This window comes from Panthera leo, chromosome A2 (genome assembly GCF_018350215.1).
Source record: "Panthera leo isolate Ple1 chromosome A2, P.leo_Ple1_pat1.1, whole genome shotgun sequence".
Classification (NCBI taxonomy): Eukaryota; Metazoa; Chordata; class Mammalia; order Carnivora; family Felidae; genus Panthera; species Panthera leo.
In genome coordinates this window covers 17,585,124-17,605,800 of record NC_056680.1, presented here as the reverse complement: position 1 = coordinate 17,605,800, position 20,677 = coordinate 17,585,124, and the positions used below count along the sequence as shown (strand labels likewise).

Below are 20,677 nucleotides of genomic sequence, written 5' to 3'. Positions count from 1 at the left end.
GCCTTCTCAGTCTGTGGTACCCTGGGAATTCCCTTCTGACTCCCGAGTAGAAGGCCCTGCTCTCGGACCCTGTGTCTTCTTTTTCCTTGTTTACTGACTTGTTTTGTTGGAGCACATCCTCCAGTAGCTTCCTGAGAAAGGTACTTAGGAAGTACATCACATGAGACCTTGCATGTCTGGTAATGTCTTGTTTTATCCTTATAGTTGATGGTTGGGTGTAGGTGGGAGGTATTTTTCCTTTAGAATTTCCACAACATTGCTCTGTTGTGTTATGGCTTCTAGAATGGCTGTGGAAAAGTCAGATGGCATTCTGATTTGTTGATCTTCCTAACAGTTTCATCTCTTGGAGGGAAGTGGAGATGCTCATGGCCTTTTCTCTGGGGAGAACTTTAGGGCCTTGCCGTGGGTCCTCTCCTCCACGCTGGGTCCTGGGGTGACTTTTCCAATGGGAAACTCTTCTTTAACAGATCAAGAAATTGTTGTCTATTAATTACTTTGATAAACCACCCGACCACTTTCTGACAGTGATTTGCCATTCCACTCCCATTTCCTGAGCTGTTTTTTCTAGAACTCCTGGTGGCTTCATGCTAGGCTTGGGCCCTAATTTTATCTTTTTTCTCCTTATTTTCTATGTCTGTCATTTTTGTTCTATTTTCAGGGAGACTTTCTCAACAAGCACTTTACCTTATGAGCATTGGGTTGAATTTAAAAAAAGTCATATGATCATATTTTAATTTCTAAATTCTAAATTTCTTATTCTCCTAGTGTTCCAGTTTTTTATAACTCTGTCTTGTGGTTACTATAATATTTTGTATCTCTCTTTAAATAACAATTATAAGTGTTCTTACATTCCTTTATATTCTATGCCCTGTCTTCTTTTGCTGAAAGTTCTTTTTATTCTTTTTTTATCTAGTCTGTTTTTCATGTTAGAGGTTTTGCTGGAGCATCCAGTGAGCCCTGATTGAATGCCCTTTTAAAAAAAGTCCTGCTCTAGGGCGCCTGGGTGGTTCAGTCAGTTAAGCATCCGACTTCGGCTCAGGTCCTGATCTCACAGTTCATGAGTTTGAGCCCTGCATCAGGTTCTGTGCTGACAGCTCAGAGCCTGGAGCCTGCTTCGGATTCTGTGTCTCCCTCTCTCTCTGCCCCTCCCCTGCTCATGCTCTGTCTCTCTCTTTCAAAAATAAATAAATATTAAAAAAAAAATTTTTTTTTTAAGTCCTGCTCTAAAAGCTGCTTGGACATGCATATAAGTGGGTTACCCCTGAGGGTGTGTGGACAGGCCCCAGGCAGTTCATAAGGAGTTCCAGGTGGGTCAGCCTGGCTGGATGTGGTGGGGAGAAGGCCTAGGGCTCCACCTGGTCTTTTCTGCACCACCAGGCAGTCCTCCCTCTTCCTCTGCACACATGTCTCTTTTCTCAGAGACACCTGTGTCCCGATTCCGACTATCCTGGTTCTGTACAAGTGGGTGTGCTCTGGTGGGTGAGGGCTTGTATTTGGTTTTCTCCGTTTCTTGTGAGTCATTCACCCAAATTTTGTTAACATCTCCTCTCCTGTTCTCTTTACTCTTATTTTCCCATTTTAGTAGAGTCTGAGAATGGCACGGAAATAAACAGGGGTTCAGCTCTCCATGTGTAACTGGTTTTACAGGAAGCATGAACTGAGTCAAGCGTAAACTGAGTGCCTGCTGCATGCAGGGCAGTGCTGAGTGTGTCCTTTGTGCCAAGGGTTTGCTGCCCTGCCAGGAGCAGAGCCACCCACTCCTTCCAGCTTCCTTGAGGTGTGTTCCTCAAGGAAGGGGAGTACCAACCCAGCCCTTGCAGGTCTAAAGAACACCGGCCAGGAGGGTGGCCTGGGCAACAGAAGGTCCCTGTGAGAAATCCGGTCCCCGTACTGCAGCTGTTGGCTGACTTCCCCTCTTCTCTAGGCCAGAGACTGAGTTAACCCTAGTTTGGTCCTAGGTTTTTGATGCAACGAATACCACCCGAGAACGGAGAGCGACCATCTTTAATTTTGGGGAACAGAATGGCTACAAGGTGAGGCCTCTTTGGTTTACCTTCTTGGTTGGGCTGTGGCATATTCGGACCCTCTGGAGCCCCTTTCATAGCCTGGTGACATGTGCTGGGAATCAGGCAGGTGGGTTCCAGAGTCGATTTGGGATAGAAGCGTTGCTATTTTCTTTCCACCTGGAATTTTCTGTTTGGGGAGGTGGGTGTCTTGATGGGAGAGTCCTGGATAGGGTGGCATCTTCTTTGGTCTGGGGCTTCTTGACCCTTCCCTCAAATGCAGAAATCCCTTGGGTCAGCGTGGCCCTCAGTGGGGTGGGGGCTCCCTGGAGCCAGGCCCAGGGCCCTGAGAGTGTCTGGTTCCTTTTCTCCTGCCCGCCCTGGTCCTTGCTGCAGACCTTTTTTGTGGAGTCCATCTGTGTGGATCCTGAGGTCATAGCCGCTAACATCGTGGTGAGTGGTGTATCTGACCTTGTGGGGCAATAGTACAACTGAGGTAGCATGGGACAGTGAGGTCCTCTCCAGGTCTGGGCTGGTGCCTGGGCCAGCCTTAATTTGGTCTTCTTGAACACTGGGGGTGGGGTGATCATAGATGCCCAAGGACCACTTGTGTGGAGGGCCATGTAGCTGGGGGCATTCATTCTTGCTCCCTCCTCTTCCCTTCCCTTCCCCTCCCTTTCCCCCTCATAATTCCCTCGACAGTGGGAGAGGAGCTTCAGCCTCTGGAGGTAGAGAGTGTGGTAGGAGGTGGTTATATCTGGAAAGAGAAAGAGATTTGCTCTCTCTCCTACCCCCTGTTTTACAAGGAATGAATATCTGGGGTTGGGAGGATGGTTCAGATGGCCTCACCTCCCCCAGTGCCACAAAAATGAGGGACTCTGATCTTAGGGTGCCCACTAATACTCTGTGGCACTGGTGTGGGAACTAAGACCAGGAACTGTTGAGCTCTTCCTAACGGGACCAGTCTTCTGGGATTGGCCTCCAGCCTCATGCCCGAAGCCTTGGCCTTGGCCTCTGGCCCTGCCTCCCCCTTCCCCCTGCCCAGCATTCTCCTTGGTCTCTGGCCCTGCCTGGCCTCCAGCCCTGATGTGATGTCTGTGCTTGGTCCGGCAGCAAGTGAAACTCGGCAGCCCCGATTATGTGAACCATGATAGTGATAAGGCCACGGAGGATTTCATGAGACGCATTGAATGCTATGAGAATTCATATGAGTCATTGGATGAGGACCTGGACAGGTGAGTGAGGAGAGCACTATGTCCTGCAGCTATGATGGGTGGGTGGTGGGGATCCCCCTGAGCTGCCTCCTTGTGACTCCCTGTGGTGGTGGCTGATGGGCCACTCCAACAGGCAGAGATGGTCTGGCCTTGTTTCTTTCCTTCAGGCAGAAATTGAGGACCAGAAGTGACTTGCAGAACCCTATTACCTTATTGGAGCTCTGCAAGTCAGAATTTTCTGTTATTCCTTACAGTTCTTGATCTCAGGGTTGTAAGTTCAAGCCCTGTGGTGGGTGTAGAGCTTACTTTAAAAAAAGAAAGAAGGAAAGAAAGAAAAGGAAGGAAGGAAGGAAGAAAAGAAGGAAGAAAAGAATTTTTGCTATTCTGTTATAAAATCAAGCCTGATTTCTGTGCAGCGGATCTTTCTGCCAGGCATTTGCAAACATTACATGCTGCCCTTTAAGTGTGCGGTCTGCATTTTGAGCAGGCAGGAAGGAGTGCCCAGATGCTGCCTACAAACAGCTGGCAGTGACCCGTGCTGATTAATTCCACTGCCTCTTTCTGGAATGGCAGACCCAGCAGGCACTAGGAATTAGTGTCAGGTGGGGAGGGGCCTTTAGGCCCACAAGGGGCATTCAGCTGAGGCTCTTACAGTAGCAAACTTTTTCTGTAAAGAGTCAGGTAGCAAATATTTTAGGCTTTGGGGGCATACAGTCTCTGTTGAGCTATTTAACTCTGCCATTGTGGTGCAAAGGAAACAGACAATGTGTCAATAAATGGGTGTGGTCCAATAAAACTTTATGTACAAAAACAGGTCGTAGGCCGAATTTGACTTATTGGCCATAGTTCATCGGTTTCTGTATAACAGCAAAAGTGGGGGCAGTGGTTAAGTAAGTGACAGTGTGGCCCCTTGGTAAAGTGTTGTATAGTCACAGATCATACCGACAATGCATGGGAAGGTGTCAGTTATGTAGCATTAAGTGAAAGACTGGAATCTAAACTTGGGCGTGGGTCACTTATAATGACATGAGAACATCCGATGTATTCGAACTAAGGAGAACAAGCCACTGTAAGAGGGATGGTTTCTAGGGTTCTTTGCAGAGGACTGGCTGAGTCTCCTTGGCCAGCCGAAGGCAGTTGCACTAAACAACACTCATCGCCTGGGCCCCCTCTGTGGTTTTTCGTGTTTCTCCAGTCACTCCAGCTCTGCGGTTTTCCTCATGGTTCTGTGATGTGACCGTGCGAGACGCTTAACTGGAGCAGCTCCTGTTGGACTCCTCAGTTAACGTGCTGCTGTTTTTTGGTTTTTCAATTTATTTTTTTTGACATGTATTTATTTTTGAGAGAGAGACAGAGCACAAATGGGGGAGGGGCAGAGAGAGAGGGAGACAGAGAATCCAAAGCGGGGTCTAGGCTCTGAGCTGTCAGCACAGAGCCCGACGCGGGGCTGGAACTCATGAACCGTGAGATCATGGCCTGAGCCGAAGGCGGACGCTTAAGCGACTGCGTTGCTGCTATTTTTATTGGTGTCCATGTAACAACCCTAAACCTAAAGCCAGGCTCCCAGGCCAGACAGTGAGAGCTCAGATGAGAGCGTGCAGGGAGCTCCTGGGCCAGTCCAGAGCACGATGCCTGAGAAACCCCACCTTTCCTCCTGGTTCCTCCCCAACACCCAGCAAACATCAGCAGAGAATGTTCTCCCAGCTGCAGCGCTTCCCAGCCAGAACGAGGGAAGTGGCTGAGCTGGGTTTCAACGGGAGGGCTCACTGGGGGAGGGAACGACAGGTCCAGGGGTGGCTGGCCAGGGGAGTGGAGGAGGAGTGCTTGCCAGCTTCTTTCAGGTCAGTCCTGGAAAAAACTATCTCTTATTCACCTTACAGACTGTGCGTTGAGAGCTCAGAGGTAGGCAAGCGGGGTCCGGGGGACACAGAGCAGTGGCGAGAGTCACAATGTGTATGACTGACCCTGTGCTTTGGATGTCACCTTTTGGAAACACGACAAGTGTTGAGCACCTCTCACAGGGTTTGTCTGGATGTCACACGTGTTGTGTTGCTCCCTCCTCACCCCCATCACTTACACACCAGCTGACAGTCCTGTGTGTTGTAACCTGAAGCCTCGTGGTCAGGAAGGCACCACTCTGCGGCCAGTTCCTGTGGCTGGCGGGATGGACCCTCAAGGGCCCTAGTAGCACTCACAGGGCTCTCTCTACCTTCTCTCTGGAAAGAGATCTGTCCTACATCAAGATCATGGACGTGGGACAGAGCTACGTGGTGAACCGTGTGGCTGACCACATCCAGAGCCGTATTGTATATTACCTCATGAACATCCATGTGACCCCCCGCTCCATCTACCTCTGCCGACATGGGGAGAGTGAGCTCAACCTCAAGGGCCGGATTGGCGGGGACCCAGGACTGTCCCCTCGGGGCAGGGAGGTCAGTGTGGGGGGGGGGGAGGGGCGGGTGGGTGGGTGTGTACATGCTCACATATTAGGGTGGTGGTGCTCCAGCTCTTGTAGCTAATGTGTCATCAAGGTGGATGACCTTCATTCAGTCTGGAATGTTCCTGTCATTTAGGGAAAGTCACCAAGCACCAAGCTTGGATTTCTGGCTTCCGTGCAAGTTGTCACCAGCTGAGCCCCTTTCTCTGGAGAGGCATGCCATTTTGGGAGTGATCCAAATCCCTACAGTGCAGCTGATGGCTGCACCACAGTCTAGGGGAGATATTGAGGCCACAGTTGGGGGTTATAAGGACTAGGACACATGGTCAGGAGGTGGGCAATGGCAGGGGACGTAATGATCCACAATGGGAACTACACAGAGGGTTCTGGAAAGAATGCCTAAGAACAGCACTTAAGGACATGGGTATTCTTAAGAGATTAGTTCTCTGTGTTCTTGGAGGCTGGGCACAATGCCATGTGCCCTGTGGCTTCATGGTCCTTGGAGGGCAGCCTGGAATCTGTGAGTCTGAATTTGCTTATGATGCATTTCAGTTTGCCAAGAGTCTGGCCCAGTTCATCAGTGATCAGAACATCAAGGACTTGAAGGTCTGGACGAGCCAGATGAAGAGGACAATCCAGACAGCTGAGGCCCTGGGTGTGCCTTATGAACAGTGGAAGGTCCTCAACGAGATTGATGCGGTAATCCCCATCTCTGTCTTCCGTTGCCCGGGTCTCCTGGGCATGGCTGCGCTCAGCCAGGGTGACAGTGTTGAGGGTCAGGGAGAGCTTTCTCCTTAACTTTTCTTCATTTCTTAGGGTTTTGATTCCTCCCTCCCTCCCTCTTTCCTTCCTTCCCTTTTTTTCAATTTAACTATCTAGACCAACTAGGATTTATTTTGATGTTCTAACATAGGCCTTAAATCTGATTTTCCCCCAGTTAACTCACTTACCTGTAACCATCTGTTTATCCTTGTCCTGTTGATTTATTTCACCTACTTTTACATTAGGTATGATTTACGTATCTGTTCACGTACCAAATAGCACACTATTTTAATTATGACAGTTTTTACTAGGTTTCTTGGCCATTTGAATATCTTTTGTGAGGTCTTCTGCTCTTTTTCTCCCCCTATAGGATTGTCTGCCTTTTTCTTATTAACTTTTAGGAGTTCTTCATGTATTTTGGATACAGAGCCTACCTGGTGATTTTTGATTGGGAGCTGGACATTTTGGATGAACAGTGTTGGAGATAAGTTAGGCTCAAGTTAATGTTATCTCTCTCTAGAGGATAAACTTTTACTTGGGGCAGGCAGTTGGGGTGGGTTACCTTAGTCTGCTCAGGAATAGAGCAGTTTCAAAGCTGCTTTTTTTTTTAAGTTTATTTATTTATTTTTGAGAGAGATAGTGTGTGTGTGTGTGTGTGTGTGTGTGTATGTGTGTGTGCACGCGCGCAAGCAGGAGAGGGACAGAGAGAGGGGGAGACATAGAGAATCCTAGGCAGGCTCCACGCTGTCAGTGTGAAACCCGACCTGGGGCTTGAACTCACAAACTGTGAGATCACGACCAGAGCCAAAATCAAGAGTGGGACGCTTAACTGACTGAGCCACTCAGGCACCCCAAAGCTGTATTTTGATCTTTGTGGAGGCCACTCAATTCCCAGGTCTTCCTCCTTCTCCTGTAATATAGCCTTTAAGGTTCTGATGGAAAGACTTGTGGGCCCAACCTTTTTTTTTTTGTCCCTTCAGCCAAGATTGCTGCCAGTTCTGCCAGGCTTGTGTCCACTCAGTCCCTATACTTCCTGCTTGGCTTCTCCTCCTCCCCACTATCCCTGGTTTTATTGAGATATAATTGGCATATAACATTGTAGTAGTTTTGGATGTACAACATGATGATTTGGTATATGTGTATGTTTCAAAGTGATTACTAAAATAACATCTGTCATCTCCCATAGTTACACATTTTTTTCTTGTGATGATAACTTTTAAGATCTAATCTTTCAGCAACTTACAAATAGACAATAGACTTGTTAACTATAGTCACCACCATGATGTACATTATATTCCCCAAGACTTAATTATCTTATCACTGGAAGTTTGTACCTTTTGACTACCTTCACCCATCTCCCCCACCCCCAGCTTCTCATCCTTTTAACTGCCACTTTCTTTTCTTTTTTTAAATTTTTAAAAATGTTTTATTATTTATTTTTGAGAGAGAGAGAGAGACAGAGTGTGAGCGGGGGAGAGACAGAGAGAGAGGGAGACACAGAATCTGAAGCAGGCTCCAGGCTCTGAGCTGTCGGCATTGAGCCTGATGGCAGGGCTTGAACCCACGAACCTCAAGATCATGACCTGAGGCAAAGCCGGACGCTTAACTGACCGAGCCAGCCAGGCGCCCCTAACTGCCATTTTCAAAGCAACAAAATGATGCCATTAGCAGGTTTGCCTCTTTGGGCTTCCCTGTTCTCTAAGACCTTGGCCCCTCATGGCCCCTCTGCCTGGAGCTCTATGATAATATCAAACAAATATAAATTTTTTTCTATCTGGGTTTTCTAGTTGCTCTCCCTGGAGGGTTGGTCTAAACAAGCTAGTCCACTATTGCCTGAAGTGCAAGTTGGTAATGAGATCAGATTTGAATGGTAGAAGGGTCACCCCAGTGGGTGTAGAGAATGGTTTTGTTGTTGGGGTGAGGTAAAGGGGACAAGCTGGAGAAGCGAGACCAGCTAAAGGTGCTTACGGTGGCCTGGTTAGGTGATGACATCTGGAACTTGGCTGGCAGCAGTGCAAGAGAGAGAAGTGGATGGATTTGCAGGATGTTTATTCAGTTATTCACATATTTATGCGGGCCTACCCTGTGGTAGGAACTGGGACAGGTGCTGGGGACGGACATGTGGTGAAGTGATAGAAGCGATAACTGATGGGGCGCCTGAGTGGCTCAGTCGGTTGAGTGTCTGACCTCGGCTCAGGTCATGATCTCACAGTTCATGAGTTCGAGCTCCGCAACAGGCTCTCTGCTGTCAGCACAGAGCTCGCTTTGATCTTCTGTCCCCCTCTGTCTCTGGTCCTTCCACGCTCACTCTCTTTCTCTCAAAAATAAACATTCTTAACGACAACAAAAAGTGATAACTGAGTGGTGAGGTGAGAAGAAGACAGGCGTCCAGGACAATTCCAGGTTCCCGGCCACTGGGAAGGGTTCTGGGTCACACGAGGACAGGAGCTGTGCCTACTTTGTTCACTACAGGGTAGGTGCTCAAAAAATATGTACTGAGTGAAAGGAGAAAATTTGGGGGAGAATTAGTGGGTGATCTCTTTAAAAGAGTAAGCACTTTTTGTAACCTATCTGGGAGCTCCCTTAACCATTTTGTAGGCTTCCATCACTGGTGGCTGCCGGGAGTCCTGGGAGGCCTACAGCCATCGCTGTCTTTGTCCCCCTGATGCAGCTTTGTGCCAGTGTCTGCCCTCCAGGGACACGGATGTGGCTCCAACATTGGGTTTTGCAGAGAAGCCCTGGGCCACCCCAGTTTTTTTCCATTGTAGTTAATCTGATTATTTTCCTAGATGCTGGTGGATTCTCTTCTTTTTCTTTCAAATTTTGAGACTGTTCCAATATCTGTGTGATCTATTCATCATCTTTCTATGTTTATCTTTGTTCTTTTTGTGGGTTCTGGTAAACAGCCCTGGGCTAGTCTTCTATTTCAACATTGGGATTTTTTTCTTAGTTCAATCCACAATTCACGGCCTTATTTTTCCTTTTTAACAAATACCAGCTTTATAGGGGTGCCTGGGTGAGTTCGAGCCCCACATTGGGCTCCAAGCTGACAGCACAAAGCCTGCTTGGGGTTCTCTCACTCCCTCTCTCTGCTGCTCCCGTGCTCATGTTCTCTCTCTCTCTCAAATAAATAAAACTAAAAATAAAATAAAAAAAAAAATACCAGCTTTATAGAGAATTAATTCACATACCATACCGTTCATCTACCTAAAGTAGTTCAGTGATTTTTAGTGTATTCACCCAGTTGTGCAACCATCACCAATTGCAATCAATTTCAACATTCATTACTCCAAAAAGTAACCCTGACCCCCGTCCCTCCATTTTCTTCCAACCCCTCCCTTCAGACCTAGGCTACCACTCATCTATTTTGTGTCTCTGTGGACTGGCTTAGTGGGGATATTTCATGTAAATATGTGGCCTCTCTCTCTCATAAATAAACATTAAAAAAATTAAAAATTAAAAATAAGTAAAATGTTTTACTCATTTTTTGAGAGACAGAGACAGAGACAGAGGGTGAAGGTGAGCGGCGGAGGGGCAGAGAGAGAGAGGGAGACACAGAATCCAAAGCAGGCTCCAGGCTCTGCACTGGGGGCGGCACGGGACGGGGGGTTTGAACTCGCTAACCAGGAGATCACGACCTGAGCCGTAGTCAGATGCTTAACTGACTGAGCCACCCAAGCGCCCCCAGAATTGCTCTTAATGCCCGTATTTTTACCAAGAGTCTCATGGTTGCCAACAGTCCTTGGCATTCCTTAACTTCCAGCTGAGTCATCCCAATCTCTGTCCTCACATGGCCTTCTTGCCTGTGTGTGTGTCTCTGTGTCTTCACATGGTCTTCTTGAAAGGACATTAGTAAGTGCATTGAGACCCACCCTGGTGACCTCATCTACTTGGTTACATCTGCACAAGCCCTATTTCTAAGTAAGATCACACTGTCTGGCACCACGAGTTAGGCCTTCAGCATATCTTTCAGTGGGGACACATTAGACTCAACAACAAAGCCGGTTTGTCTTTCTAGGAATTTTCTTATTTCACGCAAGTTATCTAATTTGTTGGCACAGAGTTGTTGGTTAATAGTCCTTCAGAGCTTTTTTTTCTTTCTGCAAGCTTGATAGTAATGTTCTTCTTTCATTCCCAATTGTAGTAATTTGATCTTTTTCTCTTGTCATTCTAGCTAAAGGCTTGTGAATTCTTTTGATCTTTTCAAAGAACCAATTTCTTTCTTTCTTTCTTTTTTTTTAATTTTTTAATGTTTATTTATTTCTGAGACAGAGAGAGACAGAGTGTGAGTGGGGGAGGGGCAGAGAGAGAGGGAGACACAGAATCCGAAGCAGGCTCCAGGCTCTGAGCTGTCAGCACAGACCCCGACGCGGGGCTCGAACTCACAAACTGTGAGATCATGACCTGAGCCGAAGTCGGATGCTCAACCGACTGAGCCACCCAGGCGCCCCATCAAAGAACCAATTTCTAATTTCATTGCTTTTCTCCATCTTCTGTTTTCTAGTTGATTAATTTCTGCTCTGGTCTTTTTAAAAAAAATGTTTATTTATTTTGAGAGAGAGAGCGAGAGTAGGGAAGAGGCAGGGAGATAGAGAGAGAGAGAGAGAGAGAGAGAGAGAGAGAGAACCCCAAGCGGACTCCAAGCTGCCAGTGTGGAGCCCAGTGTGGGGCTTGAACTCAAACCATGAGATCATGACCTGAGCTGAATGGACGTTTAGCCAGCTGAGCCACCGGGTGCCCTGCTGTGATCTTTGTTACTTCCTTCCTTCTGCTTGCTTTGGGTTTACTTTGCTCTTCCTTTTTCCAGTATCTTTAGATGGGAGATCAGATTATTGATTTGAGATCTTTCTTCTTTAAAAAAAAAAAAAAAAGCTTATTTATTTTGAGAGAGAGCAGGGGAGGGGCAGAGAGAGAGGGGGTGAGAGAAAATCCCAAGCAGGCTCAGTACTGTCAGCATGGAGCCCAACATGGGGCTCAATCCCACAAACAATGAGATCATGACCTGAGCTGAAATCAAGAGATTGATGTTCAACCGACTGAGCCACCCAGGTACCTCAAGATCTTCTTCTTTTTTGATACAGACATTTATTTTTATTTTTAAATGTTTACTTATTATTTGGGGAGAGAGACAAAGAGCGCACGCATGCAAAAGGGGAGGAGGCAGAGAAGGAGAGAGAATCCCAAGCAGGCTCCATGCTCAGTGCAGAGCCCCATGTAGGGCTTGATCCCATGACTGCAAGATCATGACCTGAGCTAATATCAAGAGTTGGATGCTCAATCTACTGAGCCACCCAGGCACCCCTTGATATAGACGTTTACAACTGTAAATTTTCCTCTTGGTCTGTACTTTTTTATTTTTTTTATATTATTTTATTTTATTTTTTTAATTTTTTTTTAACGTTTATTCATTTTTGAGACAGAGAGAGACAGAGCATGAATGGGGGAAGGTCAGAGAGAGAGAGGGAGACACAGAATCTGAAACAGGCTCCAGGCTCTGAGCTGTCAGCACAGAGCCCGACGCGGGGCTCAAACTCACGGACCGCGAGATCATGACCTGAGCCGAAGTCGGATGCCCAACCTACTGAGTCACCCAGTCGCCCCAGTCTGTACTTTTTTAATAGACAACTTAGAACAAAGGCAGAGATCAGCAGCTCTCTCTTTTTTTTTTTAATGTTTATTTATTTTTGAGAGAGAGAAAGAGCACAAGTGAGGGGAGGGGCAGAGAGCGAAGGAGACACAGAATCTGAAGCAGGCTCCAGGCCCCAAGTGGTCAGCACAGAGCCCAACTCGAGTCTCGAACCCATGAACTATGAGATCATGACCTGAGCTGAAGTTGAACACTCAATTGACTAAGCCACTCAGGCGCCCCTCAGTAGCTTTTTATTAGGGCATTTTATTACTTCCTCTCTCAGTACCCTTAAATCACTTTGGTGTTCTCAACCAGTGTTCTTCTTTGATAGATTTTTAAAAAATAGCATTTGTAGGGGTGCCTGGGTGGCTCAGTCAGTTAAGCGTCTGACTTCAGCTCAGGTCATGATCTCACGGTTAGCCCCACGTCAGGCTCTGTGCTGACAGCTAGGAGCCTGGAGCCTGCTTCGGATTCTGTTTCCTTCACTCTCTGCCCCTCCCCCACTCACACTCTGTCTCTCTCTCTCTCAAAAATAAACATTAAAAGAAAAATAGCATTTGTATAAGGTAATCTATGCTACGTGTGAGTGTGTGTGTATCCTGAAGGGACACAAGTGAAATCTTGCTTTATAGCTTGTACAACAATCCATACTTAGAGTATTTCTATAGCACAGAAAACAAAAGACACAAGAAAAGACACATAGTTAACATTCTGTGTTATTTATTTATTTATTTATTTATTTGATTTTAATGTTTATTTTTTAATTTTAATTTATTTTAATGTTTATTTATTTTTGAGAGAGACAGAGACAGAGACAGAACATGAGTTGGGGAGGGACAGAGAGAGACAGAGACACAGAATCTGAAGCAGGCTCCAGGCTCTGAGCTGTCAGCACAGAGCCCGACGCGGGGCTCGAACTCACTAGCCATGAGATCATGACCTGAGCCGAAGTCTGACGCTCAGCTGACTGAGCCACCTAAGCATCCCTCTGTATTTATTTTTATGGCATAAACTGGATGGATGGAAAAGACTGTTCTGGTACCTCTTTACAAACCAGAAGCTGCCCCCTTTGCTCAGTGGTCCCACGGACCTAGTCTTCCCAGATGCATTCTAAGTTCCGGGCTGGGAGGGCCACCATGACCCAGGAAATACCCTATAAACCTGATCCCCTCTGCCTGCCCTCCCCCCGACACAGGGCTGATCCCCGGGCCTGGCATGGGAGGTGTGATGACCGCGGTGTCTCCCTAGGGCGTCTGTGAGGAAATGACTTACGAGGAAATTCAGGATCATTATCCACTGGAGTTTGCCCTGCGGGACCAGGACAAGTACCGGTACCGGTACCCCAAGGGGGAGGTAGGTGGGATTTGGGGGCTTAGCCACCCGCCGTCTGCCCCAGGACCACTGGGGGGTGCTCTGTGGAGGCTGTGTGGGCGGTAGGTGGGGTCTGACCTCAGAGCTTGGCCAGGCTGGGTGTGCGTGTCATCTCCATCACCTCCCAGCCATGGGGTCCAGGCCACGCAGTCCCTGCCCGCCTTGGACAGTGCTGCACGGACTCCCACCTCTGAGACTCTGGATCCCTGCTTCCCAGTGTTCCCTACCTTTGCCTTTTTCCCTTCCCCGGGGTATCACAGGGATTGTGTCCTCCCTGTGACTCCAGACACAGGCCCCCGAATGCAGACATAGGGAGACCTTCCCCAGTTGAGTCGTGACCACTACAAGCCATGTGCTCTTGTCTCCTTCCCTCAGGCTGGCTCCTGCTTCAGCCCAGGCCCCAGGTCAGAAATAGGTGGCCTTTGACTCCAGTATCTCCTACTTCCAGGAGGTGGCCTAGGGCAGTAGCCAAATAAAGATACCATTACAGACACACAAGTGTATGCACACATACACGTACACATGCGGAAGTCCCCATCCCCACCCCAGAGTCCAGACTCTGGGCCCCTTTGCTGTACTGTCTTCGGGAAAAGCACAGCTCTGGGTAGCATTACTTTTTTCCTGTTGTACTATGAGGCAGGGCTCAGATTTAAAACTGACCCAGATAACAATAAAAAGGAGTAAAGCAGCTGGCTGTTCAGACTTGAGAATACAGGAAAACAGCAGTTACCAAAAGGACTGATCTAGGATTCCTCCAGAACTACAAGGCATTGCTCTCAGTCAGAGCGTGGAGGCACATTCAGCTCCCAGCTTGAGACATTTGTTTTGCTGGTTGTGTGCAAAGAGGACTCGGTCTCCTGGTGGAAATCTCTAAACCTCATGGCTGAGGGATTGGTCTAAGGTGTCCCTTGTCAGCTACCTCCCAGCACCCAGGGGAGGCACAGGGCAGGGAGACTGCCAGGATCATTGTTCCTGGGCCCTTAGGCATGCGGACAGGTCTTGCTCCAGGAAGTTTTGGCAGCCTTTATTGCCCCTGCCCCCACAGCTCTTTCTGGGCACTCCATCTACTGTGGGCTGGAAGGGCACAGTGCCTCCTACCAGTCCTCAGTTGCCAGCATGTGAGTTCCAGCAGTGGAGGGTTCAGCCAAGGGCCCTGTAGGTGAGCACAGAGGTGGCCCCTTAGGATGGCAGCCTGAGGCCCAGCCCTGCCCTCTAGTCCTCCGGGGACCTGGCCTGGGGTGGAGGACGCAATCCCTTTCCCAGGCTGCCCATCTTTCTCCCCTCCCAGCTCCCCTCTCAAACTGGACATCTCACTGTCCTAGAGGGTCCCCAGGGGCCAGGCTGGAGGATACCAGTCTGCAACCTCCCAGAATGGTGAGCATCCTAGGACCGAGGAGGTAGCTGGTACCCAGGATGTCTCCATCACTTACCCCTGGAGCAGGGCCTGAGGGACCCTTCCCACTTGCACTTGCAGTCTTATGAAGACCTGGTCCAGCGGCTCGAGCCTGTCATCATGGAGCTGGAGAGGCAAGAGAATGTGCTGGTCATCTGCCACCAGGCTGTGATGCGCTGCCTCCTGGCCTACTTCCTGGATAAGGCCGCAGGTGCGGGCCGGGCCCCCAGGGAGGTGGGATGTGTGTATGTGAGAGAGACAGTGGGACTGTCGTGTGGGCGTCCCTGGCGTGCCAGCCCTCCCCATCTGTGTCCACAGAACAGCTGCCCTACCTCAAGTGTCCACTGCACACCGTCCTGAAGCTGACCCCTGTGGCTTACGGTAAGGAAGCTTCTTGCACACTGACCTGGTTGCCAGATGCTGGCTTTCCACAGGGTTCCACGATTTTGCTGCAGATCCCTTGAAATTCCTTTAGGGACTCATTCTTCCTCTGCCCACTCCACTACCTTTCCCAACTTACCTTTTTTTTTTTTTTTTTTTTTTAAGGAAGCTCTCTACCCAGTGTGGGGCTTGAACTCACAACCCTGAGATTAAGAGTCACATGCTCTACCAACTGAGCCAGTCAGGGAGGCACCCCTCCCAATTTATAATTTTTAGTTGTTGTTTTTTTGTTTTCTGTTTTTTGTTTGTTTGTTTTTAACTTCTGTGGCCACTGGTGCCTTTCCAGTGATCCTCAACCATCACCCACCCACATGAGGGGCTTTTCTACTGGTTTTTCTGAAACCCCCGTAAAGCCCCAAAGCCTCCAGGACCTGGGCCTTAAAATATTCTGGGTGCAGGGCCTGAGCTCCTGGGTCTCAGCTCCTCACTTTCAACACAGGCCATGAGGCACCCCTCAGGTGGTCGTGTCCTCCGGAGAATGACCGTAAAGCCTAGTGGCAGCTGATGTCATTCCCGTGTGTACTCATCCCCTCGTCCCCCATTGCATTGAACACCTGGCCTGTCGGGCTTGTGTTCGTAGTGTGCTTGGGCTGTAAGTGGTTTGGCGGCTCTGAAGACTCACAGAATGACTCCATGCCGAGCTCAGGCCCGCCACTCCTTAGACTGCCCTCCGCCCCGCCAGTGGGCAGCTTGGGTCCTAGGTGTAGCCCTGCCTGGGTGTTTGGGCTCCTCACCAAGGCTGCGCTGTGGCACGTGATAAATGTGGGCCTGACTGGGTACCTCATCCTTCCTCACATGCTCTGCAGAGCTGCCTAAGGGTGAGAGGACCAGGACGAGGCAGAGGATGGCTGTCTAGTCTATCATACCCCAGGCCTCGACCTGAGAGACGTTTCTACCCTCTGTGGCTCCAGCGGCCTTCCAGGAGGGGAAATGGATTTCCATCTTCCCTTTGGCAGGTTGTAAAGTGGAGTCGATATTCCTGAACGTGATGGCTGTGAATACGCACCGGGACAGGCCTCAGGTAGCAACGGGGTCATTGCTGTGGGGGCGAGCATATTCCTGGGGGTATCCAGGCACAGCATCTTCAAGGCCCAGAGCCAACTGGGGTGCCTGCCAGAGTGAGCTGGAGTTCTCTGCCAAAGCTGCTGTCTTATCACCAGGGCGAGGTCATGGCTCTGGGCTAGGCCTTCCCGAGGATGCTGGCCTGGTGGTGGAGAAATCCCTGGAGCTGGGTCCCCAGGCTAGGCAGTGCCTGCGTCTGGGTGTGGTGGCTTCTTCCCAGCAGCCCTACCATAGCAGTCTGAGCCAGGGGGTGGGGGATCCCAGCTGGGAAAGAAGCAAGAGGCCCTACTAGGGGGCATGTGGGGATCCTTCCATAGTCCCCTACAAGCTCAGGCCTCACAAGCATCTTTTCCAACTTGAGCACACCTTTAACAATTAAAGTGGTATTGTGCTTTGTTGTAGAAAGGGCCGTGCAGGTACTGAGAGGGTGTTGGCACTAGACAGAGACTGTCATGCAGAAGAGCAGTTCACTATCCTGTGTTCCCCCAGTGCCTTGTTTAAGATAGAAGCTCCTCAAAGTTTTGCCCAGAACCACTTTCTATGTCCACGTGAGGTCTCTCTTTCACTGAGGCCAAGGGCCGGAGTCACCCTTCTGGACCTCATTCACAAGGTCTACTGCAGCAAGAAGGCCCCTGGGGCCTCTGTTGTGCCTGCTGCCACCTACAGTGGAGCATGGGGGGCTCTGGGTCCCTATCAAAGGTGCAAGCCTTGGGCTGCTCACCTGCCACCCCTCGACCTTGAACCCCACTGGCAGAGATATGTGCATGTTCTTAAGACTGCTGCCCATCACCGGGACCATCTACCATGTAGGCCACTTCTCTATTTGTCCTGAGAGTCTGCCCCAGGCCTAGCCTGGCACCCACAGGTCACAGGAGAAGGCATGTCCTAACAGGCACCCTTTGTGCAGAAGAAAGCCCAGAAGGCACTGGGCCCCAGTACTGACTGACAGGGTGATGGTAAGAGAAGCCCCTGGAGCCAGCAGTCATTGGGGGCTGATGCCTGCATCAACGGGACAGGAGCCGGCATGACCATGGGGTAGGTGGCAGCCACCTTGCCCACCTCTGCATGGTGGCTTCTGAGAGGCAAACTGCTGCTGGCCATAGGTTCCTGGCTGGTTTCCTTTCAGGTGGCGGGATCCCCGGGTCCTAGCCCATTCTTGGGAATGTGATGGGAAAGGGGGCCCTCGGGAAGCCTGCCCCACCCACCATGAGAATTGCACCTGCCCCTCCAATTCCAGTGGCTGGTTCAGGGCACGCACAGGTGTGCCCGTGGGGGCAGTGTCTTCCTCCCTGCAGATCCGGGCACATCACATCACATGGGGCTGTGGCCCAACGTGACCTGCTTCAGCAGGTGATGGTTGCGAGGGCCCCCAATCAAGAAGATGGGCCACCAGGATTTGGGGGTCCCATAGGACCATCTCAGGGAGCTGAGGAAGGTGTCAGGCTCTCAATCCCTTAGGCCACAGCCCAGCAAGCTGTGGAAGGAAGTGGACTTTGTGGTTTGACAGGGCCCATCTGTAGCCGAGGGCTTCAGGAGGTCCAGAGTGCCCCACCCCAGGTCTGAGAGGACAAAGCACGCCACAGACTACGAGATTTCCACAAGCTGCTGGGGCTACATCTGACACCTGTCCACCGACACTTCGAGCCAGGAGGAGGTCGCCCCCAGGAGCCGGTTCCCTTCCCTGCCCCCCACTGGCGAGGATGCAAGCCAGCTGTTTCCTCCTGGTTGACTCAGGCCTGGGGCAGGAGGTGGAGATAGCCTTACTTTGGGTGATGCCCGGCCTGTGTGCAAGGAGCAAGCAGGAACTGGGGGCATCTTCCACCCCTGCCTTTGAACACTTGTGTTCGTCCGCCCACCATATGTTGAGAGGCTCTTGGGCCCTTGCTCTTAGGGAAATTTGGGAAACGGAGTCCTGCAGCCAGGGCTCCTGGGGAGTGAGTATGTGAACCCAGAGGTGCACAGTGATGAGGAAAGTAGGCAGCAGGACAGTGGATGTCTGTCTATTCTCACCACAGTGTGAATCTTCTGTGTTGTTTGTTTTGCAGAATGTAGATATCTCGAGGCCTCCAGAGGAAGCCCTCGTCACGGTCCCTGCTCACCAGTGACCATGTCTCATCCACTGCGACCCCCAGGCAGGTACTGATCTCTGCAGATGAGATCATTACAGGCCCCTGCTCCATGTGACAGTTTCTATGCTGGATCATCCTCAACGCCACACCTGGTTGGTGGCACCCAGAGCCCCCGCACAGCCCACCTGCTTCCTTGTTAATGGCGACAGGGTTATACGTGGTGCCTGACCTGCTGCTAAGAATCATTTGGCCAGACTGCGTCTGCCCTGGGCTGGTGAGAGGTTTCCTAGCAACCCGGTCCTTCTGTTGCAGCTGTGAGGTGTCCTCTCACCGGTCGGTTGGCTTTGTGAAGTGTGAGACCCTAAACATGTGAACAGAAAGCACTTGCTGTGACGATCCCACCAGGCCGAGCTGTCTGAGGTGGACCGGGGACCCCTGCAGGGGCTCCGCCGTCTCCTCTGTGGCCACTTCCTGAGCCTGAGGCAAGGTCTTCATGGCAGCCTGAGCTCCACTGCCTTGGGTGAGAAAGAGCCCTTCCCATCCTGCCCTGCCAGGACCCGTAGAGCCACCAAGGCAGGTACCTCCACTGGCTAGGCCACTCGTATGAGCAGTGTGCTCACTTCACCACGACATGATGTACAGAACACACAGGGAACACAGCCTTTGTGGTCACCGCTTCTCAACTGCGCACACACTGGAACATTGGCGAGAGCTGATGGCCAAGGCCACCCCTGCCCACCTGCTGCACAGGGAAAGCACGTAAAGACAGGGTGGTTGTGTGAGTTCTTCCCAGTGTACACCCAGGTGCTTGAGGGAGGGGCTGCCGTCCCCCTCCCCTCCTGGCCCTGCCTGCTAGGCTACCTCTTGCCTGTTGCCGCCTGTGTCCACACAGGAGTGTACCCCGGTGGCCGAGACGTGCATTTGCTGTGAACGATTCAGAGAAAAATAAGCCTGTCCTGGCATTCATTGACCTCTGCCCGTGGGACTGAGCCGGAGAAAGGGCGGGCTCCTGAGGTACCCGTCCAGGGGAGGATTTTCTCAGCCATATCGTAGCTTTTGATTCACGTGTATGGGAGCCTGGCAGAAAACGATCTCAGAAGGCTACCATCTGTCACGCCCCTGAGTTCTTTTGAGCCCAGAGAGGCAGGCTGGGCAGTGGGTTTGGGCTCCATTTTATAGCTGAGCAGGAGACCTGCCCAGCAAGTCGCAAGCCTGGGTGAGGAGGTGTCTGGACCTGTAGTCGGACGCCCCACCGTCCACAGGACCCAGGATCCCGAGCCCACCTTGTACCCGGAACCTTCCTTGGCAGAACAACCCACCTTTCCCAGCCTTCCGGGGCTTTGCAGCCTGCAGGTGCCACCTGTCCCTGAGGGAAGTTCATGTCCCTGCCCCAGCTGGCAGTCTGTCAGCCTTGGGTGCTGCAGTGGCTGTGGACAGACACGGTGGAGGGCTGGGGCAGGATCTTCTGGACTTACCTCCTGCCAGAGCCCCAAGCCCTAGACTCAGGACCAGGGGACCATGCCACTGCCTTTGGGACATGAGGACCACAGCCTTTGTTTCTGTGTCCCCAGAGTCTTGGGTGACTCGGTCACTTGGACACACTCACTTTTTGGCCATAGTGGTACTCTTTTGTTGGTGGCACCTACGTCTGGATGTCCCCACTTCGCCAGGACCTCGAACTGGCTGAGGCATGACCAGCGAGGCCTTTTCTCTGTGCCCAGAGGGCAGTCAGGAGCTGACAAGGCCTGGGATAAGGCAGAAGGAAGCCTGGGGGCATGGTGTGGGTTGGGGCCTTTCCTCTCTGCCTGTGCCCTGGAGTGGTCTCTGCATGGTCAGCAACCCACTGGGTTGACCACTGGTTCTATCCATGATGGTGGATGTGCTTGTGTTGAAGACACTTTCCCGTTCTTTTCAGAATGGAGGTTGTTGGATCTCAGCCACACATTACACTGTGTCTAGCATTCTTTGCAATAAATACTTTTTCTTAAAAAATTGGGCACCTGGCTGGCTCAGTTGGTACAGTGTGCAGCTGTATCTCGGGGCCGTGAGTTCGAGCCCCATGTTGGGCCTAGAGCTTACTTAAAAAAAAAATAAAATATATAAGAATCTAAGGTTGTATCTTGTGACCATCTCTCCATTTGTGAGGTATTTCCGGCTGGCTCTGCACACTCCCATGTTGTAGTCTCTCGTAGGTCTGTGTTGGGGTCCTTGGTCCAGCTCCCACCTCCATGCCTACCCCTCTCTGGAGAGGAAACTGTCTTGCCCTGGAGTGTGCCCTGGGCCTGGTGCACATGGG

General features: G+C 50.6%; 1 protein-coding gene and 1 long non-coding RNA gene across 9 annotated transcripts in view; one reads left to right on the top strand and one right to left on the bottom strand.

Moving 5' to 3' along the window:
* The window catches only part of PFKFB4 (6-phosphofructo-2-kinase/fructose-2,6-biphosphatase 4), a 41,435-nt gene that overhangs the window by 14,045 nt on the left and 6,713 nt on the right, over window positions 1-20,677 (top strand). For 3 of the 7 annotated variants that reach the window (XM_042929246.1, XM_042929248.1, XM_042929243.1), the window contains 10 exons: window positions 1,959-2,033; window positions 2,400-2,456; window positions 3,117-3,238; window positions 5,442-5,649; window positions 6,207-6,353; window positions 13,294-13,398; window positions 14,891-15,020; window positions 15,128-15,190; window positions 16,207-16,271; window positions 18,358-20,417. In XM_042929246.1, coding sequence (XP_042785180.1) covers window positions 1,959-2,033; window positions 2,400-2,456; window positions 3,117-3,238; window positions 5,442-5,649; window positions 6,207-6,353; window positions 13,294-13,398; window positions 14,891-15,020; window positions 15,128-15,190; window positions 16,207-16,271; window positions 18,358-18,417 — 1,032 coding nt within the window. In that variant the 3' untranslated portion in view covers window positions 18,418-20,417. Of the gene's footprint in view, window positions 1-1,958; window positions 2,034-2,399; window positions 2,457-3,116; window positions 3,239-5,441; window positions 5,650-6,206; window positions 6,354-13,293; window positions 13,399-14,890; window positions 15,021-15,127; window positions 15,191-16,206; window positions 16,272-18,357; window positions 20,418-20,677 lie in introns of those variants that run through there. The other 4 variants (XR_006199830.1, XM_042929244.1, XM_042929245.1 and 1 more) reach the window with 4 other exon arrangements.
* On the bottom strand, window positions 13,653-18,660 carry LOC122214301. Of its 2 annotated transcripts, none has more exons than XR_006199832.1 (4): window positions 18,611-18,660; window positions 16,257-16,454; window positions 14,847-14,935; window positions 13,653-14,569 (listed from the first exon to the last, which is right to left on the bottom strand). It is a non-coding gene; the product is annotated as an uncharacterized LOC122214301 (long non-coding RNA). The 2 variants fall into 2 exon arrangements; XR_006199831.1 differs by having other exon boundaries at window positions 18,567-18,647.